Here is a 25258-nt window from a genome sequence, read left to right as displayed (position 1 = left end):
CCTCACCCTTCCCAGGTCATACCTTTCTCACTCCTTCCTCCCACATACACCAGAGGAAGTCACCTAACCGAATTTTCTATTTATGATTCCCTATCTTCCTCGAGAATTCCACATGCATAACAATGTGTATGCTCATGTATAGTTTTGGATATCTTGACAATTTATGCAAAGAAAAAAAACTGTATGTATCTTACATGGCTTTCTTTCTACATTCTCTGTGACCTTAATATATACTGATGTTTAGAGCTGTAGTTTATTTATTTTCACACCTACCGAATATTCCGCTATGTGGATGTATAGAAATCATTGCTATTTATTCTTCTAGAAACTGATCCTTGGGGTGATATTTGTTTCCCATTGTGTTGTTGGATGAATAAGTCTACTCTCAATACACTTTTACACCTCTTGGTTTTGTGCACAACAAATAACTACCTATGGAATGGTTTGGAATTTGGGGGTGAGAGGATAAATACAATATCACGTTTTAAGGTTAATGTTAAATGGTTTTGATTGCTTGTTAGATCCTATTTCTAAACCTTGGTGTAATAATAATACATAATTTTACTTTTTGGAGAATATGGGGTTTTGTACATTTTGCTTGGTCAATTTTGCTTGCTTTGAAAAAATTGAAAATGGTTAAAAATTTACATGCTTCAGCTTCCAAATGAACCAGTAATAACTTACCAAATGTCTGAAATGTGATGATTTTTAAAAAGCAGTTTCTGCAACCAAAGAAGTTTAAAAAGATAAAGAGGCCACACATATATCAGTAGTGGAACTGGAACTAATGAGGTCAGCATTTTGTGCCATAACAAAAATACAAAATTTCAAATGTCTCCAAATTTTAGAAAAAATTAATCCCCAAATTAATCTAGATCTGTGAAAAATAGTCATATATTATTTTTAATAACTCCTAATACTCTACTTGAAGATACCATTTTTTAAAGTTTTTATTTAAATTCCAGTTATTTAGCAAAGAGTGTAATATTGTTATATTAAGGTGTATAGTATAGTGACTCAGTACTTCCATATATCACTCGGTTCTCATCACAACAAGTGTACTCCTTAATACCCAACACCTATTTCAGCCATCCCCCACCCACCTCCCCAGTGGTAACCATCAGATTGTTCTCTAGAGTTAGGAGTCTGAGGATACCAATTTTTAAAAAGCTTTATAAGAGAGACATTTCATTGTGACATAAGACAATATCTTGTGTGAAGTCACTTAAATATGAAGAAATTCTGCTCTAATATCAGGGTTCTATTCAATACCTAACAGCTACTTTTTTCCAAACTTTATGGAGCCACCTCGAACTTTAAGGGAGGTAAACTGGTCACCTGAGATATGAATGAGTTCTATCCCTACTCAGGCCTTGATTTCAGGGCCTCAGAGCTGATAAGTAAAAAATCAGATTTTCAAGGAATACCAGATCTAGAAGAGATCACTCCTTCTCTATATTTTGTACTGAACGACAGTGGAATCTGGGCCCCAAAAGGGAAAAAAATTTGGTTAAAGTTCTTGAGTTACAGATGAACAAAGAGCTAAAGTCTACTGCGCATTCTAACCCACCACTCTGTTTCAACTGTTCTAACATGGGAAATGAGAAAAGGCAGTTCAATGATGAGATATTTAAAAGAAATTTATAACATGCCCTGTGTCATTTAACCAAGTAAGAATTAAAAGGCCAGTAAAACAACCACTCCATTTTTAAGTTACAGCAGAAAGCCTTCTGTTTTCCTAGGATATGCAGTGTTTTACCCAGGACTGGCAAATTTATTCACCAGAAAAAAAGAGTAAAGGCCATGATGATGATAATAGCTTTGATCCATAATGAGAACAGAGTCATTTGATTGAATCTGTGAAAGAAACCCTTCAGGATGCTTGCAACAATGGCAAAGGACACATTGCCCATCTCCTATGGACAGGCAAACCGAATTTAGGGCACATTTTATAAAGTGTCTTACTTTATAAAGAAGGAACTATTCCAACCCCTTGGATTCCTGGTCAAGGTGAACTGTTAGCTCCATTTTTCTCCCATCCCTAAAATTCAACAAGAAATGTCAACAGAAGGCTGTCCTGGAGATAGGAGAGAAAAGCCCATAGAAAGTGCTCTGTGAACACAAGAAGTTGATTACTTTCCCAAATCTTTGAGTAAACACACAAGGAGCTGGCTGCATTTCAAGTAAACATGCACATTTCAATCTCAGTATTTTCTTCAGAAAAATAGTCGTTATTTCTGGTAAGATCAATGGGGAGCAAGACTCACAGCAATGCTATACCCTGGGGCTACCTCCCTAAGTTCCCTGCTTGACATACTTCACACAAAGAGATAATGAGTGAAGGAACAGTGGCTATTGTGTTCACTTTTTACCCCCAACCATACATCTCCATCCATCTAAATCACTTTTTTTGAGATGTGAGTGATGAGCTTGTTGGAGTAATACAGATAGCTCAGGACAGGTAAGAGAGAGGCATTCTGTGCCCCCCCACCCCCCACCCCCCACCCAGAGGGGGGCTGTAAAGTACATCAGGAGAGATGCCTCACAAATAGTTTTCAGTAGATCTTCCCTCAGCAGGAGGTTTGGGACAATTTGATCTAATGTACCCAGAGTACGAGGAGGAAAGAAAGAAATGTGTGCAGATATAGATTTTAAGATAGAGAAGATAATATGAAAACATTCCAAGTAAGTGAGTTGAAAAAGAACAGAAGAATCGAGCAAGAAAAAGAAAAAAGAGTTTGGAAATGCTAATTCAACAAAGGTCTAAACCCTTGGAACTTAAAAAAAGCTAGATGAATATCAAAATCACTTGGAGAAATTCTAAAGCCTGAAGATGCATCATCTACTATCAAGATCATGAAAAACTGTTAATAGTGAGTCCTGGACATTGTTATGTTTTAAAAGCTCCTAGATGAGAATCAGGCACAACCTGAGAGAGAGCACAGCATAGAAATTGCTAGAATAGGAGAAAAATAAATCTGGAGATTAAAGTTGAAACAAGATGAGGCATTACCCTAAATTATTTGATAAATAATTTGATCTTTACTTCAGAGGTAAATGAGAGACACTAAAGGCTTTTAATATAAGGGAGAGATTTTTCAGTTATTTTCTTCCTAACAAACCAATGAGCTTTATGGACTGATTCAGTGGAAAGAGATCATTTCAAATGCCATCTACCATTGAATAACCTGGACTCAACATCTAGACTTTATAATGCACATTTTGCTTATTTTAAATCTGAGAATCATAACTCCTGTCTCACAAGTTTATCATAAATATTTGAGTTAAAATATTAGAACTGTCCATACTTGTGTGTGAGGATTATACTTGTCACCCTAAACCTACCAGTAATTTTTAGCAATGAAGAAGCCCAGAATTTAGAAATATCAGAAACTCTATACTTCAAGGGGAATAGACTTTACTGACACATAAAGAGACCAAAAACCAAAAACAATAGCACAAACACCAGGAGTTTAGGTGGGGAAAGTCATCATAAAGAGTCACTATAAAATACTATTAAAATGTCCATTTTCAACAAAATATATGAGAAATTCAAGATACAGGAGAGTATGTTCCATACACAGTGAATAAAAAAAAAAATTCAAGGATAGAAATTCTCTTTCAGGGGCTAAGATATTGGACCTAACAAAAAAATTTAAAGTAGCTTTTATAATATAATTAAGGATCTAAGGAAAACTCTATAGAATTAAAGAATGGTATGACAATATTTCATCAAATAGAGAATATCATTAAGATACAAACTTATTTGAAATAAATAAATAGAATTTCTGTTATTGAAAAATACAATAACCAAACTTAAAAATTCACAGTAGACTTGAGCTGGAAGAAGAAAGTATCAGTGAACTGAGGCTAGATCAATAGACAGTAAGAAATCTAAAGAACAGAAAATAAAACAATAAGATAAATTGAACCCAATATCAAAGAAGTCTTGAACACCATTAAATGCACCAACATATGCATAATAGGAGTAGCAGAATAATATGAGAGAGAGAACAGAGCAGAAACATATTATTGGAATAAAAACTGAAAAATTCTCAGATTTTATTTTAAAAACACTATTCTACATATCTAGGACAGTGAACTACAATTAGGGTAAATACAAAAAAAAAAATCTAAATCCAGACACATGATATTCAAAATACTGAAAGTCAAAGATAAAGAGAGAATACTGAAAGCAGCAAGAGAAAAATGACCCATCACATATAGAAGAATAAAAATATAATTAACTGCTAACTTCCCATCAGAAAATATGGTAGCCAAAGATGGTGGCTTAACATATTCCAAGTAATAAAAGAAGAAAATAAGCTCCAACTAAGAATCTTATTCTCAGAATAATGACCTTAACAAAATAAAGGCAAAATAAAGACATTTTCAGAAAGAAAAATACTGTTGTTATAAGACCTTCGTCTTGACTTACAAGAAACATTAATGGAAATATTTTTAGATGAAAGAAAGTAATATCAGACAGTATTTTACATCCATATGAAAAAACAAAGTGCAATCAACTTCTGAAATGATAGCATGAGAAATTCTGCTGACCCATTCTCCAGCGAAATTGGTATAATTTCTTTTTTAGTCAAGTCTATGGAAATGGTTTAAGAGCAAACAGCAAATGAAGAAACATGTACTAAAAAAAAAAATCTATAAAAATTCATAAGAAAGGCAAGAGTCTGCAGTATCTGAACCAAGGGGCTTCTCCCTTTCCTTTTCCCCCGGGTCAATAAGGTGGAGACTCCATTCCAGACTGCTTTATCCAAGAACACAGGAATATCTCTTTACCCAGCTCCAAGCTGGAGGGTTTTCTTCTGAGGAAGAGCAGGACTTCAGCACTTCTTTTCTTACTTCCATCTGTCTGCTGCTGAGGCTAATTCCTGAGTGAGTGAATTCTAGAATTGGGGGCTCCCTCTTCCACCCAACTCCTTGTTGTGGAATGGAAACTCTGCCTGGGGTGTGGCTTACAGTGAATACTGCACACCTATGGCCCTTCCCCCAGTTCATGAGGTGATAGTCCTACACCAGGAGAGGCAAACGAAGTGAACCTGAGGCTACTGCTACTCTTCCCCTGAGTGGTCAGGTCCTAAAAAATGGGTGTCACTCTGAGGAAAGTTTGTCATTGTCCTCACACCCAGCTCCAGAGCTTTGGTTCAGGGGTTTTGCCATGGAGGTGAAGCAGGCCATAAAACAGATAGCTCTGGATCTCTTCCCAAAGGAACTGACTTCATTTGCAGCTCTTTCAGAGCTCTTTCAAAAACCATGGGGGGTTACTGTAAAGGGAATTAGGAGATTTATCGACTTAATGAAGATACAGCCTAGACTACAGGTTAGCTAGTTTTCAGGAGACAAATCAGGAAGAAGACAGCTGGGAGGAGCTTTCCTGTGGTAAGAATAAATATAAAACACTGACCTCAGGGAATATTCCATGCAAGGAAATACTATTTTATTAGATTAGTTTGTAGAGGTATTTATGTCCCAAGACATTGTTGTAAACAATAGAGTGATCCGCTGGCAATTAGTGGAGCATAACAGATGGGTCTATTCAGAGACAGAGTGGAAGAGGCCCAATCTGTACCACTGTCATTCAAGGTAACTGTAGGCATACCCAAAGTTTTGCCTCCTTAAAAAGTAGCATCAAAGACTTAACATTTAAGGGGAGACAGGGAAGTAAATGGCACTACAATTATCCAGGCTATCACTAAACAAATAAACAAGCAAATAAGAAAAACAATCCTCGTGAGGGAAGCAGTACCCAGAAACACAACAGAGTCATTACAATATGTTTGGTTTCTAGCAAAAAATTAGAAGGCATGCAAAGAAACAGGAAAGCATGACCCATCACAATGAAAAAAAAAGGCAAGCAAGAGAATTGCCTGTGAGAGAGACCAGATGTTGGATTTAGCCAGAAAATTTTTTAAATAGTCATTATTAATATTTCAGAACTAAGGGGAAGCTTGATTAAAGAAGTAATGGGAGGTATGACAACAATGCCACCTCAAATAAAGAATATCAATAAAGAGAGGGAAGTGGAAATTCTGGAAATTAAAAGGTACAACTGCTGAAATAAAACATTCACTAGAAGGGAACAATAGTAGACTTGAGCTGGCAGAAGAAATAATTAGCGAATTTGAAGATACATCAATAGACATTATGTAAGCTGAACAGAGAAAAGAAGAAATAAAGAAAAACGAACAGAGCCCCGGAGAGATGTGGGACACCATGTGGCACACTAATGGTTGTATAATAGCCATACCAGAGGAAAGGAGAGGAGAGAGGGAGACAACAACCGAAGAAACAGTGTCTGAAAACTGCCCAAGTTTGTGAAGAAAACAACCTCAACATCAAGGAAGCTCAACAAATACCAAGTAGGATAAACTACAAAAAGACCACAAATACACACACCATGGTAAAAATGTTGAAAGTCAAAGACAAGAAAAAAATCTTGAAACAGCAAGAGAAAAAGGACATTTACAAGTAACATCCAATAGGATTACCAGCTAACTTTGCAGCAGAAAAAAATGGGGCCAGAAGGCAGTGGGGTAACATATACAAAGTGCTCAAGGGAAAAATTAATCAACCAAGAATGTCTAGTAAAAGCCATTCTTATTCAAAATTGAAGCTGAAATTAAACAAAACAAAAGCTAAAGGAATTTATTGCCAGCAGATCCATATTCAAAAAACGCTAAAAGATGTTCTTCATTCAGTAGATTGCCTTTTCATTTTGTTGATTGTTCCCTTTGCTGTGCAGAAGTTACTTAGTTTGATGTAGTCCCACTTGTTTATTTTTGTTTTTACTGCATTTGGTTTTGGTGTCAGATTTAAAAATCATCACCAGTCCCATGCAAAAGAGCTTACCACCCATGTTGTCTTCAAGGACTTTTATGGTTTCAGATATTACACTCAAGTCTATTTCATTTTGAGTTAATTTTTTGTGTATGGTGTAAGATAGTGATCCAGTTTCGTTCTTTTCCATGTGGCTGTCCAATTTTTCCAACACCATTTATTGAAGAGACTGTTCTTTCCCCATTGTATATTCTTGGCTCCTTTGTCATAAACTAATTGACCATACATGCATGGGTTTATTCTGCGCCCCCTATTCTATTCTATTGATCTATGTGTCTGTTTTTATGCCAGTACCATACTGTTTTAATTACTGCAACTTTGTAATAGCATTTGAAATCAGGGAGCATGATACCTCCAGCTTTTTTCTTCTTTTTCAAGATTGTTTTGGCTTTTTGGGGTTGTTTATGGCTTCACACAAATGTTAGGATTGTTTCTTCTATTTTTGTGAAAAATGTCATTGGAATTTTTTTGGATTTATTTATTTATTTGAGAGAGGAGAGAGAGAGAGGGAGAATATGAGAGGGGAGGGGGAGAGGGGGAGAGAGAGAGAGAAAATCTCCAGCAGACTCCCCACTTGAGCAAGGAGCCTGATGCAGGTTTTGATCCCACAACCCCCAGATCATGACCTAGGCTGAAATCAAGAGTTAAACACTAACCAACTGAGCCACCCAAGTGCCCCTGTCATTGGAATTTTAATAGAGATTGCATTGAGTTTATATATTGGTTTGAGCAGTATGGACATTTTAACAATATTAATTCTTCTAATCCATAAGCATGGAACACACTTCCATTTATTTGTGTCTTCTTCAATTTCTTTCCTTAATGTCTTCTAGTTTTCAATATACACATCTTTCACTTCCTTAAATTTAGTCCTAGGTATTTTATTCTTTTTGATTCAATTGTAAATGGGATTGTTTTCTTATTTTCTCTGACAGTTCATTATAAGTATATAAAAATGCAAAAGTTTTTGTGTATTGATTTTGTATCCTGCAACCTCACTAAATTTGTTTATTAGTTCTAATAGTTTTTTACCTAGTTTTTAGTGTTTTCTACATATAATATCATGTCATCTGCAAATAGCGGCAGTATTCTCTTCCTTTCTAATTTGGATAATTTTTATTTCTTTTTCTTGCCTAATTGTTCCGGATAGGACTCCCAATTCTAAGTTGAATAAAGGTAGCGAGCTTATTAACAGATTGGACATGACTGAGGAAAAATATCTGACACAACACAAAGGTCTGATCTGTGAAAACAATAATTGATAAGCTGGACTTCATGAAAATTAAAAACTGCTGTTCTGCAAATGACAATATCAAGAAAATAAGAAGACAGGTCTCAGACTGGGAGAAAATAGTTCCAAAAGATACATCTGATGAAGAACTGTCATCCATATGATCCAGCAACCATGCTTCTTGGTATTTACCCACAGGAGTTGAAAACTTATTTCCACACAAAAACCTGCACACCAATGGTTATAGCAGGTTTATTCAAAATTTCCAAAACTTGGAAGCAACCAAAATGTCCATCAGTGACGAATGGATAAACTGGTACATCCAGATGATGGAATATTATTCAGATCCAAAAACAAATGAGCTATTAAGTCAAGAAAAAACATGGAGGAACTTAAACGTATGTTACTAAAAGAAGGAAGCCAATCTGAAAAGGATATATACTATGTGATTCCAACCCCATGACATTCTAGGAAAGGCAAAACTATGTGGACAGTAAAAAGATCAGTGGTTGTCAGGAGCTGAGGGAGGAAGGGATGAATAGGTGGAACAAAGAGGATTTTTAGGAAAGTGAAAATATTCTGTGTGTCATAATGATGAATACAAGTCATTATACATTTGTCCAAATCCATAGAATGTACACCAAGAATAAACATTCCTGTAAACTATGGACTTTGGGTGATTATGATGGGTCAATGTAGTTTCGTCAACTATACCAAATGCACAGCTTTGGTGAGGGACATTGATAATGAGGGAGGCTATGCATGTGTGGGGGAAGGGAGTATATAGGAAATCTCTGCATCTTCCTCTCAATTTTGCTTTGAATCTAAAACCATTCTGGAAAATAAAGTCTCATTTAAAAAAAAAAGACAAAAAGGGGCGCCTGGGTGGCTCAGTCGTTAAGCGTCTGCCTTCGGCTCAGATCATGGTCCCAGGGTTCTGGGATTGAGCCCCGCGTCGGGCTCCCTGCTCGGCGGGAAGCCTGCTTCTCCCTCTCCCGCTCCCCCTGCTTGTGTTCCCTCTCTTGCTGTGTCTCTCTCTGTCACATAAATAAATAAAATCTTAAAAAAAAAAAAACAAACCCATTTTAAAAATGGGCAAATGACATGAAAAGATATTTCTTCAATTAGATCTGGAAATGGCCAATAAGCCCATGAAAACATAATCAACATCATTAGGAATAACCAGCCAAATACAAACTAAAATCACGATGAGATACCACTTCACACTCATTTGGATGTCTGAACACATGGAATGCAGAACACCAAGAGTGAACCCACAAAGTAAACTATAGGCTCTATGTGATAATGATGTATTAGTGTAGGTTCATAACAAACCTACTGCTCTGGCTGGGGACATTGAGAAGGAGAGAGGCTAGGCATGTGTGGAGTATACAGGAAGCCTTTCTACCTTTTGCTGAATGTTGCTGTGAACCTAAAAGTATTCTATAAAACTGTATTATGTAAATGGAAGTCATACCTTCATCCTGGCTTAGACCATATCCACTGGCTCTCATGTTCTGATCCTCACCACTCTTTACCAAATGGAGATAATGTTTGGGTGCCTCGGATACCCAATTACGTGGACAGTGACACTGTAAGCCTATCCTCGGGTCCATCAATCTAGACACTCCACGCAGGAGGCTCTACCCATCACTTCTATGCCATAATGGGCTCAGGAATTTTGTGATGACTTGCTGGCTTCCAGTACCCTGAACAAAAATTGAGACACAGATTTTCTCTTAAAATACTCTTAAATACTCAAACATGTCTGAATTCAGCAAACCCTCTTGATATTAATCCCTCCCCATGGTTGATGGGGTGGCAGGACAAGATCCATAGTCACTCTCCTGAACTATCACCAACGTCAAAGTCAGATATTTCTTCCCTGGAACTTCCCTCCTCTCAATCCATAAAACATTGGCATTAATAAATATAATCATAAATCTTTGTTCCTTATGAACAGTGATTTTCTGAAGCCAATAATTCATCTCAGGGTGTTTTATCACTGACATGATGACTTCATTCTGAGCAATGAAGCTCTTTACCAATTGTATATATAGAGAGAGACATTAGGCTAAGCATGAGTGTAGGAGAGAGAGGTAGGGCAGAAGCAAAACAAAAATTAAAAACATATATATATTCAAATTCATATATATATTCATATATATAATTTGAATATGAAATATGAAATAATATTAATGTCCTTAAAATGGAGTGCAGGTCTCCCCAACATCAAGACATGGAGACTGTATACAAGATCAGATTTGAGCAGGTTCTGAAGGCAAAAGTAAGTTGCATAAGTGCTTGTGGCCCTACAATGCCACATTGCCTTTCTGTTACAATTACGCTCTATGCTTGGTTATTATCTTGATCTTTCTTCCAGTTGCAGGAGATGAATTTTCTTTAAAGTGGCAGTAGATGACCTCTGACCCTAAACTTTTCCTTAAATTAGTCGTTGACCAACCTGAGCCTAACATTTTCTCCTTTCAGGTATTGATGAGACTTAACCACCACCACCCAGTCTCAGAGTCATAATTACCATTTTCCTACACTTCCCAAACATCAGAGATATTGCATAAGCCAGGGGATACCCTTCCATCTCATCTATATCTTGTCACACTCAGCACAGGGGAAAACTTTAAAATTACATTGTTACAGCATGCCATGGGACATCAGCACTATTTACTACCAGGCAGGAACGAGTTACTCATTGCCGTTTGGTGTGCCAGATAGCCAATTCCAGAACCACATCCCTATAATCTGCTTCCTAGGATCACGATGGCACCTACTGTCATAGACTGGTCTCCCTGGAAGATCTTAATATGTTGATTCATGTGCTGGTGTTTATTGAGGAAATGCTCCTGGAAGAGATTAGTTAAAGAGTGGAGGAATTGAATAAGGTGGAGAAACAAGTAGAGCAAAGGTGCAATTTTATGTGAATTTCCAGATATAGCTTCATTCCATGGGGAGTGTAAATTACACTCTGCTGAAGGCAGAAATGTGTTCTGCTGAACCAAGAAATCTGTGCTGCCATACTCCTGCACTACTCACTCATTACACGGAGTTTGCTACAAGGGAATGTAAACTCCTAGCACTTTTAGCTTCTGGAACATCCAAAGTAGCACTAGTAGCCAGTAAAGGTAGTACTCTAAAGAAGGTTGTAGGTACAAATCATAACGAGCAAAATATATCAAATCTGGGGAATAGCAGTAAAGATTTAATTGGTAAAAGGCATCTGGGTGAAGCACGCCAGTGTCCTCTACAGTATCCATGTAATCAGCAACCTGTTCAAGAACCAAAATGTTACCAGAATCCCTAAAGCCCTCCCCACTTTTATTCCCTCCTACTCACTAACTCCCAAGATAACAACTATCCTGGCATCAAATACCATAGATTGGTTCCACCTGTTTTGTACTTTATATAAAAGGAATTATACAGCATGCCCTCTTTTATTTCTGGTTTCATTTCCTCATCTCAATGTAAGATTCGTCGTGCTATTGCATGTATGAAAGCTACCTGTTGGAAGATCGAAGGGCCTCCACTTCATCTCTCTGAATAATTGTATGGAAGAGAACGCTACTTCCCCAACATCTGGAACCACTTTTAATTGTTTATATGAATGAGGATATATATATGTCTATTGTGTATATTGAGTCATTTTGCATTTTAGGATTATTTGCTACAACGATATGCTTACATTAATATGAATATTTTTGGGCACGTGGGCGGCTCAGTCAGTTAAACGTCTTCCTTCAGCTCAGGTCATGATCCCAGGGTCCTGGGATTGAGTCCCACATCGGGCTCCCTGCTCAGCAGGGAGTCCGCTTCTCCCTCTCCCTCTGCTGCTCTCTGTCAAATAAATAAATAAAACTTAAAAAAATATGAATATGAATATTTTCTTTGTCATAAGTATTAAATATTGCGCAATTCCCATCAAGATTCTCTTATTAACTCAGAGAATATTCATTAATTTGCAAGCATATGGATAATACATATTACCATATGTATTTCAGACTACACAGTCTGTGATGCCTTGGAATTTACTGAGGCTTCCTTTATGACCTAAAAGATAGTCTAGTTTTATAAATGTTCACTGTGTGCTTAAAAAGAGAGTATATTTTGTTAATTTGCTCTAAAGTTCTATATATATATATCTAAAAATCCAAGCTAATATCCTTATTTAAGTTATACTTATTTTGGAATAAATTTTTTTTATTGGTTTATAGTATTCTGGTTTTTTACAGTGACGATACTTCTTAGGAGTCTAAGTGATTTGGTGTGAGAACCCGTGTTTCCATGAATTCTGTCTGATAATGTATATGAAGGAAGATCTAAAGTCAGGCCCTCATCTGAGTTCTTCCTGGTGGCTATAAGAGAGGTGGAAATAAGTCTAAAGGCAGAGAGTCCTAGACAGAACCTTTGGAATCCACTCTCATTGCTACCACCAAATCTGGGACCTCCTCTAGTCAAAGTCACCTTTAATTCTTAAATGCATGCAACATTGGGAAGAAGCAGCCTGGGGAGTTTGGAGGGGAAAGAGTTAGAGGCGGGAATATCGAAAGGAAGGTGGCCAGTTGCACCTGTCAGCATGAACTCCTCGGTAATGCAGAGCTTTTGCACCAACCTGATACTACGTGTGGACACTGGTGGCCTGGGCTGTTGCTGCTGATCTCTGTGGCTGAGGGGCAGAATAGGACTACAGTCATCAAATGAATTATTGACATGTATATTATGGAACATTGATGAAATGTTGATTCTTTTGGATGGCACCATGACCTCGGGTGCCTGGACCCTTCAGGCTGATTGCCACCGGTGGCAAGTAACCTTATCTCTTTGCTCTACCTTATAAACAATATTTTCTATGTGGGCCATACTATGATAAGCCTGAGAGGTACTGCTTTCTAAATATGTATTGACTGAGTTGTTGAGAATGAGGATTTTTTCAAGTTTGACTTGTTTAATAAATACAGTGAATGATAGCAGCTTACCATTATTCATATTCCCCGCTGGCTTTCTGTTCCTTTTCTACCATCACTCCCTTTGTATCTTTATCACTCACTGACTCTTTAGTCAGCTGTGGTATGGCTTCTGAACACTCTGAGGAGTAAGGTAGCAAATTTATCAGAAGGTCAATCCTGTCCAACTTTCTTCACAATGAAAGATTGTAAGAAATCAATGCCTTATCTTCATCACCCCTAGCAGGTGCTGGAATTCCTTTCTTAAACACTAATATATCTCCTAGCTGCTCTCCTGAATCTTGCTATTCCTCTCCTTATTTATTCTAGCATTTAGAAAAATGTCTTTTAACAATATTTCTTCTGTTCAAATCACCTAATGGCTTCCCAACTCTCTAACTATAAAAGTCAAAGTCTTTACAATGCCTCAAAGCGTGATATATAGTGTAATATATATATGTATTATATATATAAATATAATAAAATGGAGTATTATGTAGCCATAAAAAAGATGAGATCTTGCCATTTGCCATTGCCATTTGTGAGGTCTTGCCATGGATGGACCTAGAGGGCATTATGCTAAGAGAAATATGTCAGACTGAGAAAGACAAATACCATATGATTTCACTTATTTGTGGAATCTAAAAAAAAAACAAAACAAATGAATAAACAAACAACAAGCAGAATCCAACCTATAAATACAGAGAACAAACTGGTTACCAGAGGGATAGGCAAAATGGGGGAAGGGGAGGGCTGAGGTACAGGTTTCTGGTTATGGAGTGAATAAGTCATGGGAACAAAAGACAAAGCATGGGGAATACAGTCAATGATGTCGTAACAGTGTTGTATGGTGACAGGTGGAAGCTACAACTGTGGGAGCGCAGCATAACGTATAGCGATATTGGATCACTATGCTGTATACCTGAGACTAATGCAACATTGGGTGTCAGTTACATTCAAATTAAAAAAAAATTTAAATCGTGGCCTTTGCCTCTGTTCATGTGTTTTCTTTGATCCAACACCCTCCCTACTTCTCTAATAAGAAAAAACACGGGGCACCTGGGTAGCTCAGTCGTTGGGCGTCTGCCTTCGGCTCAGGTCATGATCCCGGGATCCTGGGATCGAGCCCAGCATTGGGCTCCCTGCTCAGCGGGAGGCCTGCTTCTCCCTCTCCCACTCCCCCTGCTTGTGTTCCCTCTCTCGCTGTGTCTCTCTGTCACATAAATAAATAAAATCCTTAAAAAAGAAAAAACACAAGGTAGCCGTCATTGCACTTTTGAGATTATACAGTAATACCTCTTCAATGCAGAAAACAAATATAAAAAGGCACAAATTCAAAATACATACAAAGTTATACATAATCTTAAGAACTAGTACTAACCATTGTTAACAATTCAGAATTTGTCACTATATTTTTTACATACAATTTTATTGAAAGTTGTTTTTACCCACATTGCACATTATTTCTGTTATATGTTATATTAAAATTTACATTATTCTATGTGTAAACTTATATGTCACACAGTATATGAAATAGTTCCATGTCAATAAATATTCTTTTACAATATTATTTTTAATAGTTGCTTATTTTTTCATTTATAGATAAACCAAAATATGACCAACCCTCTGTAAGATGATTTCCATTTTGCAGTGTCACAAAAATTCCTGTTATAAATATTTATGGAAACAACATTTTTTTAAAAGATTTTATTTATTTATTTGAGAGAGAGAGTGAGAGAGAAAGCAAGTAGGGTGAGGGTCAGAGGGAGAAGCAGACTCCACTCGAGCAGGGAGCTGGACATGGGGCTTGACATGGGGCTCAATGTGGGGTGAGATCCTGGGATCCCAGGATCATGACCCGAGCCAAAAGCAGATGCTTAACTGACCGAGCCACGCAGGTGCTCCTGGAAACAACTTTATGATGAATTCTCATTGGAGAGTTTAAAAGTTCTACAAATTTATGTACTCACCAGCAGTTTCACCAACTTCAAATGTTTACAATATTGTTTTTATCTTTGACCGTTTTCCTATTTATTACAAAGAATATTCAAATACAGAGATTTTATTCAATTCACTTCCAATATTCATCAATTATTTATATAGTAACTGTCCTTTCACCTACTGATATAATAAATTATAGTAATCTCCTTTCTAATATGTAACTGTCCTTCCATTCTTGTAATAAATCCTACTTCTTCACTGTAAACTATTCTTTGACATACTGCTAAGTTTTATTGGCTAATCTTTATTATCTTAATGTATTTCTAAGATTTTTAATATAAAATAGTATTGATGTTTCACATACATATATAGTAACTTGCACAGATAAGAATTTCACAAAATCAACACACCCATTTAAACATCACCCAGACCAAGAAATCAGACATTATCTGTACCCCAGAAGCCCCTCAAATCCCATTAGCGATCAAATCCCATCCATCTACTTGGATGTTCCCATGTTATCTCAAACAATATCTTCACAATGAAACTCATCCTAGTCTCCAAAAGCATTTCTCACCATCTATCGTCAAGGTTGCTGGTAACTTCTAGATCACAAGATAGGCCTACAGCTCTCTGGACCCCCAGCTTACTGTAGGGCTTTTCAAGGTTTGAACTTACTCTGTTGATCATCACTGTCCCGACTGCCCACTTCTCATCCAAATAACTGCTCTCTTCCCTTAGCTAAGATGTTGAACCCTCTTTAAGTTTAGCTCCGCTCCAGATTATGAGGCTCAGGCTGACCCTAGTTATGGATTTTGAAAAAGCGCTAGGTGCAGTTTAGATGATTCCAAATTTGACAGCTTTGCACATTCTCCCACTCTGGTTATGGGTTCTGATTATGATAATTGTGCTCCTGATTCGCTTTAGGGTCCACCTTACATACCATTTAATAGCTAATTTCTTAATATGTTTTCTTGGGGGAGAATCCATGCTTTGCTGACATTACCAGGAACGCCTTTTCCTTGAGACTGCAGTTCAGCCTTGTGTAGCCCAAGTGTTTGCTGCTTTAATTTTCAAAGGTCTTTTATTTTTTTTTTCTCCAGCATAAAATGAGAAGCAGGGGCTTCTGGGTGGCTCAGACAGTTAAGCGTCTGCCTTCGGCGCAGGTCATGATCCAGGACCCTGGGATCGAGCCTTGGGAGCCTGCTTTCCCCTCTCCCTCTGCTGCTCCCCCTGTTTGTGCTCTCTCTCTCTCTCTCTCTCTCTCTCAAATAAATAAATAAAATCTTGAAAAAAAATGAGAAGGAAAACATATTTTTGCCTCAGTGCTTTCCTAAATTATTGTTTGTCCTTTCCTGTCATTTTCATCCCCATGCTGCCATATCCACACACTTCACCAATTATCTCTGCCCAGAAACCTGGCACAGAGCACTCCTTTCCAACGTCCCTGCTGCCCCACTATCTGCTCAAGTTGAATCCAATGAGGCCATCCTTTGGCTTCATTGCATGCTACCCATCACACTTGGAGGCACATGGATAAATGTCTTTCTTGATAAAAGAGTGGTTTACTGTTCAAAAGGAAATACAGCATAGAAGGATAAAGTTACAACTGCAGTATATACATGAGTTTCCTCAGACAGAAAGTCAGAAGATCCTGCACCAGGGAATCACATTGGGTGGATTTATGCCCACTGTTTAACCTGGCTCCTCTTCCCTCTGATTTATGGCTTATCTTCCAAAGTGTCAGTTTTTCCTCCGCTTGGAATCTCCACCCACCATTAACATCCCACAGATTGAAGGAGGTTCAGAGCTGGTGTGGTCTTACTGGGGGATTTCTCCTTTTCAGTATTCTAATCAGTGTGAGTTGCCTATTTGCCAGGAATGAACACACACACACACACACACACACACATCTGTTAAGATCAAGTATTAATTTTTATAACAATTTTCACTCTTTAAACCAATATCTTTTACACTAAAGGCTCTGATTCACAAATACATTTTAAAATCAAAGTGGGTGGGCGCCTGGGTGGCTCAGATGGTTAAGCATTTGCCTTTGGCTCAGGTCATGTGATCCCAGGGTCCTGGGATCGAGTCCTGCATTGGGCTCCCTGCTCCCTGGGAGCCTGCTTCTCCCTCTGCCTCTCTCTCTCTGTCTCTCATGAATAAATAAATAAAATCTTAAAAAAATAAAATCAAAGTGGGTTACAACCTGCATCTGCACGGAATAAACTAGAAGAAAATAGAATATGATAGAAAATACCATAGTGCACTGCACACAGTGTAAGGATTTTGTGATGTTTCAGATATGTGAGTGTATGTGTATTTGTGTTTTGGTTGTAATATAAAATTTATTTCTTACTACGGGTTGCATTAAAAATAATGTAAAAAAACATACAAACATATAAAGAAGTTTTAAAAACTTCTAACTGCAAGAATCTCATCTTCCCCTAAAATATATCACATTATTAAGCAGAATATTGCTTATTTTCTTTCAGGCCTTAAGAACATGCATGCTACTTTAATCCTGACAGAAATTTTTAAAAAGGCCAAATATCTTTGAATAAAAAGACCATTTTAGTAAGGACTCAATTATGTTCTTAGACATGAGCCTTTGATTTCCCCAGTTTTTATTCAGGCAAAGAGAAGAAAGTGTTCTGTTCTTTTAATTATCTTATGTTGGATGGGTTTTCACTCTTCTGATACTAGTTCCACACATGACTCAGGTTTTCCTCACCAACTGCCACATCTCCTAGCTGACCACCTTTCTACTTTTTTGGATTTCTGCTTGTCACCTGCTTTTAATAAAACTCTAAGATTTATGAGAGCAGTAATTTAATGGATGGATACCAGGCCATCTCTATGACCTAGTATAAAGCCTGGAACTTAATGGGTAATCAATAAGGAGTGGTAGAGTCAAATCGAATTCTGGCCCTCCTTTTTTTCTACCTGTTGGTGTCTGGTTAATGTCAATGACATGACCAGACCTATGGGACAATATTACATAGAAATAGTAATAATGAATGCATTACTTAGTTCCATCAGGAATAAGACCCTACAAGTTAAACAAAAAGGAAGAATATGTCAACAAGACATTAGTGCCTTATAGAGGGTCCAGCTACCCATGGTTTGCCTACGCTTTTCACCATTTGTGAAACATATCCTACAAGAAACCCAGCTGCAAACCCAGGCCAGTGAGAATGATAGCTTCTTGGATAGAATGTCTTGAGGCAAAAATGTCATTTGTGCTCCTTTCTTGGTCCTTCAGCTAGAAAGAACAGGCTTTTGTCAGGGTGGTTTTTAGACCTGTGCCTCCTGGTGTTTCCAGGTTGCTATCTTCCTCAGCTCCAAGTCTGGATACATGAAGCAAACAGAAAACCCAGGAAACTCACTATCGTATTATTCTTCAAGTCCCCAGATCCCTAGCCAATCCGCTTTCTCTCCCCCTTACTGTCTTCTTATGTTTATTTTATGTGTATTTCATTTGTACTTAGTGGTAAAAATAGGGAAATGATACCTACTACAGATTCAGAAGTTTTATAAATTTCAGTTATGTCAAGTTGGTAAGTAGGGTTATTCAAGTCACCTGTAATCTTTCTATCTTTTGTGTTAATGTTGCTGGTGTTGGAAGTGTACTTCCCTAATTGCATGGAGGGCAAAGTAGATGATATTGTCTGATTTCCAGTTATACTGCGGGCATAGGCACTGGGCAATTTTATGTACTCTCCAGATTTAGATTAAGCCTTATTTTTTTTAAAAGATGGGTGAAGAAATCTGACTTCACCAGCCACCATTTTCCTACAAAGATCAGGAGAGATCATCTTCTTAATGTTAGTGCTTTTTTTAACTGACAAAACGAACCTTATGCTGGTATACAAAGGATCTCCAAAGCCTTTGAAAAACCAGGGAAATGGAGCTCCAGAGAAGCAACAGGTAATTATTAGCCAAAGACCTCTGAATCTTCAACAGATAAAACTGTCTTTAGTTGAAAGGTGCAGGCAGTGTTCTTTTCTCACTCGAATTTAATTTCTAAAGTAACTGCTTCTACAGACACTAGAAAGGTTGACACTAGTGCTAAGCGGATCCCCAAACCTAATTACCCTCTTCCCTTATCTTCACTCTTATGATCCATACTTCATTCAACCTCTATCTCCTGCTCCCAAGGTCACAGGGCCCCAAGATACTTTTGTCTATTACCGATAGAATTTGGATATTCATGAACAAGTTGATTTCAGTTATACAAAATAAGATGTTAAATTTTGTCACATTCAAGTTTTATCATAAATAATAACCCCATAATATAACCAAGAAAGAGCCAGTGGTAGATTTGAATAGGGCAACAAGATCAGATTGTGTTTCAAAAATTGTATTCTAGGACTTCCTATACATTGAGCAAGTAGAATTCCCCTGCAAGTTGAAAAGAAGGCATGTCATATTCATGTATGAAGAGATGTTTTTTATCATGTTTTATGTATGTTTTTATACATACTTTATAAAGACGTTATTGACTCCTGTCAAAAGTCCAGTAGGGTTATGTCTTGGTGGACTAGACACAACCTAATTACCTAGGAGGCAGTATTATGGAGAGATTAAGAGTACTGCCTTTGGAAGGAGGGACAAAGAGGGGAAAATCAAAGATGCTGCCAAGAAAAGCATAAAGTATCACACAAGACATTCATGGTGTTGGTCTAAGAAGATCGACAGATAAGTTAACAGATAAGTTGAAGGGAACATTCATTCTCTAAGATGAGAGAAAATAAGTGAACATGGGCTTTGTAGTTAAACATACCTGTGTTTGAATCCCATATCTGACCATTAGTAGCTAGTTACTTCATTACCACTCTTTAGTAGCTAGTTAGCTCCAGCAAATGAATTTACTCTTCTAAGCTTCAGTCTCTTTTTCTCTTATACAAGTCTCTCAATGCTATAAACCTCATGGGATTATTATAAGGAATAAATGTGATGAGGAGTGTAGACCACATAACCAGGTATTGGCAGAAAGAAAGGGATGGATGAATGTGTAGATCCCTCGTAAGCTGATATGAAGAGAAGCAGAAAAATAGAAAGAAAAGTAAACAATAAAATTTCCAGAATTACAAGGCAAAGAGAAGAAAAGTGGAGTTGGTTCATCCTGAAGCTTCCCTACTTAATAAAGAAGAGGTGAGCTTTTCTACTCAAAGTCATATAGGGGAGGTATGGTCAGATAGTGGAAAAAATGGATTAAAGGAAAAGAAATGATATGGAGATGGGTGGCCTAGTTAGCAACATGATATTAAATAAGAGGCTTTCTTAAGAGTCTAGCAGGTTTAGGTGGCCAAGCATGATTAACTGAGGTCTGGAGTAGGAAAATAGGAAGTTGAGTTTATTCTGGCTTGGAAGAGGAAAGAATAAAGGGTAGGATGTCAAGAGAGTATGGCCATGTCAAGAAGCTAAATTTTAAATGTCAAACTATGGGACTCGGGTTGAGAAGAAAAGACAAAGCAGCAAAAGGCGTGCTAACTACTTGAGAGAGTTTAAGGTCTGTGTGATAGAAATTTTCCAGTTAATGGCACATTTTTAGGCTTTCCCATGTTTAAGTAGAGGGAAACAAGTGGAGAAACTGGGAGGCTGGAGTATTGCAAAGATTACTGGTTGCAGTACCCGAGTTTCCTGGGCTGATGTCAGAAATCATGTCCTACAAGGATAAAACAGGTAAACCTTCTGAGAAGCAGAATGGACTAAGTGACCTCAGGAGGCAGAAGAGACCAGAAAGATGAATCAGCCTTGAATTAGGCAAGAAACTCCACCAGATCATCTGGAATGTGGTAAGCAATTAACCTTTGCAAATGTGGTCAAATATTTAGGATGCTGGTCCTTCTTGTTCTCATGATCCACAACCAGAAACCACAAGTATGGAACCTTCAGATCTCTCCCTGCCTGCTGGGACATGAAACACCAGAGGAGGTGGTTCAAGAGAGGGATCAAAGTAGGAAACAGCCATTAGAGTAATTTCATGCCAAGTAAGTGGTCACTCAGCTGAGCTAGGAGGCTACTCCCTGTCCTCAGCATGCCCCTGGCCACAGATTCATAAAATAGCCACTTTACTTAAGGCTAGCTCTGACCTCAGGGTGACTAGAGCAGACTTACATTCTGCAGCAACTCATTCAGGTAATATTTCTTCATCTTCTCCATCCTTAGTTCAAATAAGTGGTGGGATCTCTGCATTTCTTCTCTGTCAGTAGGTTTTCCCATGTGTTTGTTCTCCTCCAGTATCTTCCTTTTGCTTCCTCTGCACATGAAAGTAGGGGAAAATTCACTAACAGCTAATAGGGTTCTCCCTCATTTCTCGGCATGCCCACCAGCTACAATTTGGAGAAGAGACAGAATGACAGAAGGACAGGAGGAAGTTGAGGAAATGGCTTGGAAAACATCTTCTCTCTGGGCCTAAGTATTTCCATCCCTATAAGAGAAGAGTGTGGCTAAAGAAATTGGCAATTTAATACAAATAAACTCTTTACTTACAATGGTATCAGTTGACCATCTCAATATGCTTTGAAGTACATCCTTTTTCTAAGGCTCACACTTCTAGGAGATGTTGAAGCTAGAATCTGAACTCAGATCTCTCTGATATATATAAAATTATGTGTACCTATCTAAGAATCATAAAAATTATATTTAGACCAAGATATATATCCTGATTCTTGCATCAGGAAAGGTATACATAATTTTTATGACCCAAGACCAACAATTCTATTTTCAACTCATTCTTTGTATCTGAGCACGTGTAAATGGTCTGCAAGAAGACACTTAGTTAGGAAATGAAGGACTGGAGAAACTGGTCTATCCCAGGAAATCAAATGACTCACATTATAAAGTGACATGTCCTTGATAACGCAGGACAGTCCTCAGTTCACACCCGTTTATTCAGAATTTTTTATAAATTCTTAGAGTGTTTATATTTACTAACATCAATGTTCCAGTGTAGATGATAGATTACAGGGTGAACCTATGTAAAAGGAACATGCCTGGGGCCAGTCCTGATGAAAGCCCGGAGCTCAGTTCCTCTTCCAACCAGGACTGGGATTATACATGACTACTGGCAGGAAAAAAAAAAAAAAAAAAGTTCTTTTAATGGTTTACTATCTCTCTTTGGAGCAGAAGGGCCCTCTCAGGCCTGAACCCTTGGGATCAGGCCAGTGTGAGACCATCATGGTCAAGTTTATAGGAATGCAACACCTCAGGGCAGTAGGTCCTTTCATGTTTGGAAAGCCAGCTGTACAAGATATTAGGAATAAACTATCTCAAGCCTCTTCCCAGGTCCCACCAGAGCAGGACATTGGATGAGATCAAATGGCTGCCTTTTCCTACACAACCATATTTTTCCTGGTTTCCTCCACTTTGGCACATACTGTTTTCTCAGGTAAGCAAACTTACAAGTCTTGGGAGAGAAACATCTGATATTCTTTTAGTTGTAGAAAAGAAAAATAATCATGTGTGACTAAGTGGGGAATGTTAGGCTTGACAATGCAAAGTGAGTATCAATTGGGTATCACTGTTAGAAAAGGGAGTTACTCTGGAAAACCCTCCAAAATTTGAAAATGAAATAACATGTTTCTACATAATGCATGGGTCAAGAAAAATCCAAAGGGCAATTCAAAATCATTTTGAACACGAGGAAAATAAAACAAAATGAGCAAAAGTTTAGGCTCAGAGAAGTGTCATTACCTCCATACTCCTTTCCCTTTTATTCCAAACCCACAGCCGTCTTTATGGAACCAACCTCATTGATCTCTGTCTTTCTTGTTTTATATAGAAACATGTGGGCACATTGTGTCATTCTCTTACTTTCTTACCTAAAAGATAGCATACTATAGATACCTGTTTGCAACTTGCTTTTCTCAATTTACAAATATCCTGAAAATCAGTGCGAATCAATTCACAGGGATCTCCCTCATTCTTTTATGCAATGACATAGAACTTCCTTGGGTGGGTATACCAAAGTTTATTCAATCAATCTTCTATGTGTGGGCGTTCAGTTTGTTGTCAATATTTTGCAGTTACAAACAATGCTGCAATAATCTTATGCATACGTATTTTGTATTGTTGGAGGTGTATCTTCAGGGTAAATTCCTTAAACTAAAAAATATCTAATAAACTGGAAGAAAATATCTGCAACACGTATCACAGATAAAGGACTAATACAACTAATATATAAGAATACTTAAAACTGAGGAAAAAGAAATAAAAACCAATTGCCAAATGAGTAATATGTATACATATACAATTCACACACACATACACATACCCCAAAAATACAGAAATGGCTCTTAAATCTGTAAAAGATATTCAACTTCATTATGAAAAAAATGCTAATCAAAACTATGCTAAAGCACTTCACCTACCAGAAAGGTTTTCCTACACTAAGATTAAAGAGAAATTCAGTTGATCTTTGCATGGTTTCATTTCTTATGTTCAGATGTATTTGAGGTTTATTCTTATATATGGTATACAGTATATATTTTTACTTTATTTCTGCTAGATGAAGGCCTTTATTTTCCTTTTTCCTCACCATATCCAGCTACTTTTGTCATTAAAAGATTCTGGTTTTTTAGAATTAGAAAGACGCATTCCATTTTTTTTTTTTATTCTTTAAAAGATTATAAGTGCAATTGGCATAGTCTATTCCTGGAAAGTTTGGTAGGCTTCTTGTTTCCTCTGGGAAATAATTTAAAATACAACTCAAGTTTTCTCTTTGAACTTTGGAAATTCTGACTTTTGGAAAGCTAGAATTTTCTAGACTATTTAAAAGATCATATTACAGTGACAGATAAGGAATAACAGAACTATGATAAGTCTTTTCTTATTTCCTTCTCCCACAGCCAGCTGGCCACCCTCTATCCCCAGGCAACACCACGCATCCTCACACAAACTAGTTTCCCAGAACCAGTCTCTCCAGAGCCAAGGAATCCTAAAAGTTTCTCATCATCACTCACAGTATCCTCTTTAGTTCAGCAACTTGGTAGGAACAAGCCTAATATTTTATTTACCATATCATATTTAATTAAAAAAATTTAAAGTATGTACACTCATCCCAACTGCAGTGAAAAGGAAACTAAAGCCAACAAAAATCAGGTAACTTAGTGAAAATAACAGTTTGCAAGTTACACCTACAACCTCAGTTGGTTTTTACTCTTTTCTCAGTGACATAGAAAATTTATAAATAAAGTCAGGGCTGTGAAAATGAAGGAAAGAATGAATAAATGAATAAAATAGTTAACAAAAGAACACCACCCACAAATTCTGTTGCTGTAAGCTATTTTTATACTTTTGTGCAAATGAGTAATTAAATTACATTTCCTTATTCAGTTAGTAAATTCAGTGGGTAAAATCATATTCCATGAAGAACGATTTCAACCTATTGTGTATGTACTTTATCTGTCTGCAGAAATCTTCAAGCCACGCGATATAAATAAATGGCCTAAGGTAAATTTAAATTTCTCAGTTCCGAATTCTGATGCTAATCTGATCACTCTCTTGATATGAGAGACCTAAAACTTCACAGGCGTAAGTAGAACAAAAGTTTTCCATGTGACCTTGGGCATTATAACCTTTCCAGACTTACATTTAATCTCATGTAGCACAAATGTTATAACAGTAAAATACATCTCTGAGCATTAAATGAAATGACACCTGTCATTTGCTCAAGGTCATAAACTTAAACAGTGGTAAATACAGAATTTATTCCCAGCCTCAATACAGAACCCTTACTCTCAACAATTACATTTGAGCCCCTTCCTCTAGAAGTTCACAAATACATAAATATCTCTACTCACAAACTTCTTAGAATGAGTTCACGGCTTTGGGATTCCAAGTTTAAGTGGAAACTTTACATCTGGCATTTAAGTGGGGTTGTTATAATGCTTATGGCTTTAAGAGGTGATGGATGGGTCACTGCATTTTCTAACACTGCATTCACCAAAAAACCTTCTTGACCAAAGCCCAGGAGAAAATCTTGAACAAGATCAATTGAATAGAAATATTTGATCTTATTTCTTTTTTTAAAGATTTTGTTTATTTATTTGCAAGAGAGAGAGGGAGAGAGAATGCATGAGAGAGGGTAGGGTCAGAGGGAGAAGCAGACTCCCCACTGAGCAGGGAGTCCAATGCGGAACTCGATCCCGGGACTCCAGGATCATGACCTGAGCCGAAGGCAGTCGCTTAACCAACTGAGCCACCCAGGCACCCTAGTTGATATTATTTCTATGGGGAGGAGGAAGTGACAGGCCAGGAAGAG

At 37.4% G+C, this 25258-nt stretch overlaps 1 protein-coding gene across 8 annotated transcripts in view; it reads right to left on the bottom strand.

The window, feature by feature from the left end:
* The window catches only part of LOC112820408 (sperm-associated acrosin inhibitor-like), a 133777-nt gene that overhangs the window by 38311 nt on the left and 70208 nt on the right, over positions 1–25258 (bottom strand). For 3 of the 8 annotated variants that reach the window (XM_073890908.1, XM_073890909.1, XM_073890911.1), the window contains one exon: positions 21112–21253. The exons of the other annotated variants lie outside the window; for them this stretch is intronic. In XM_073890908.1, coding sequence (XP_073747009.1) covers positions 21112–21128 — 17 coding nt within the window. In that variant the 5' untranslated portion in view covers positions 21129–21253. The remainder of the gene's footprint in view (positions 1–21111; positions 21254–25258) is intronic. 8 annotated transcript variants of the gene reach the window in all.

The sequence above is a fragment of the Callorhinus ursinus genome, unplaced genomic scaffold (genome assembly GCF_003265705.2).
Source record: "Callorhinus ursinus isolate GAN/ISIS: 27379988/994484 unplaced genomic scaffold, GSC_fseal_2.0 scaffold3, whole genome shotgun sequence".
Taxonomy (NCBI): domain Eukaryota; kingdom Metazoa; phylum Chordata; class Mammalia; order Carnivora; family Otariidae; genus Callorhinus; species Callorhinus ursinus.
The sequence above is the reverse complement of the archived record's forward strand: the minus strand, read 5'-3'. Positions and strand labels throughout refer to the sequence as shown.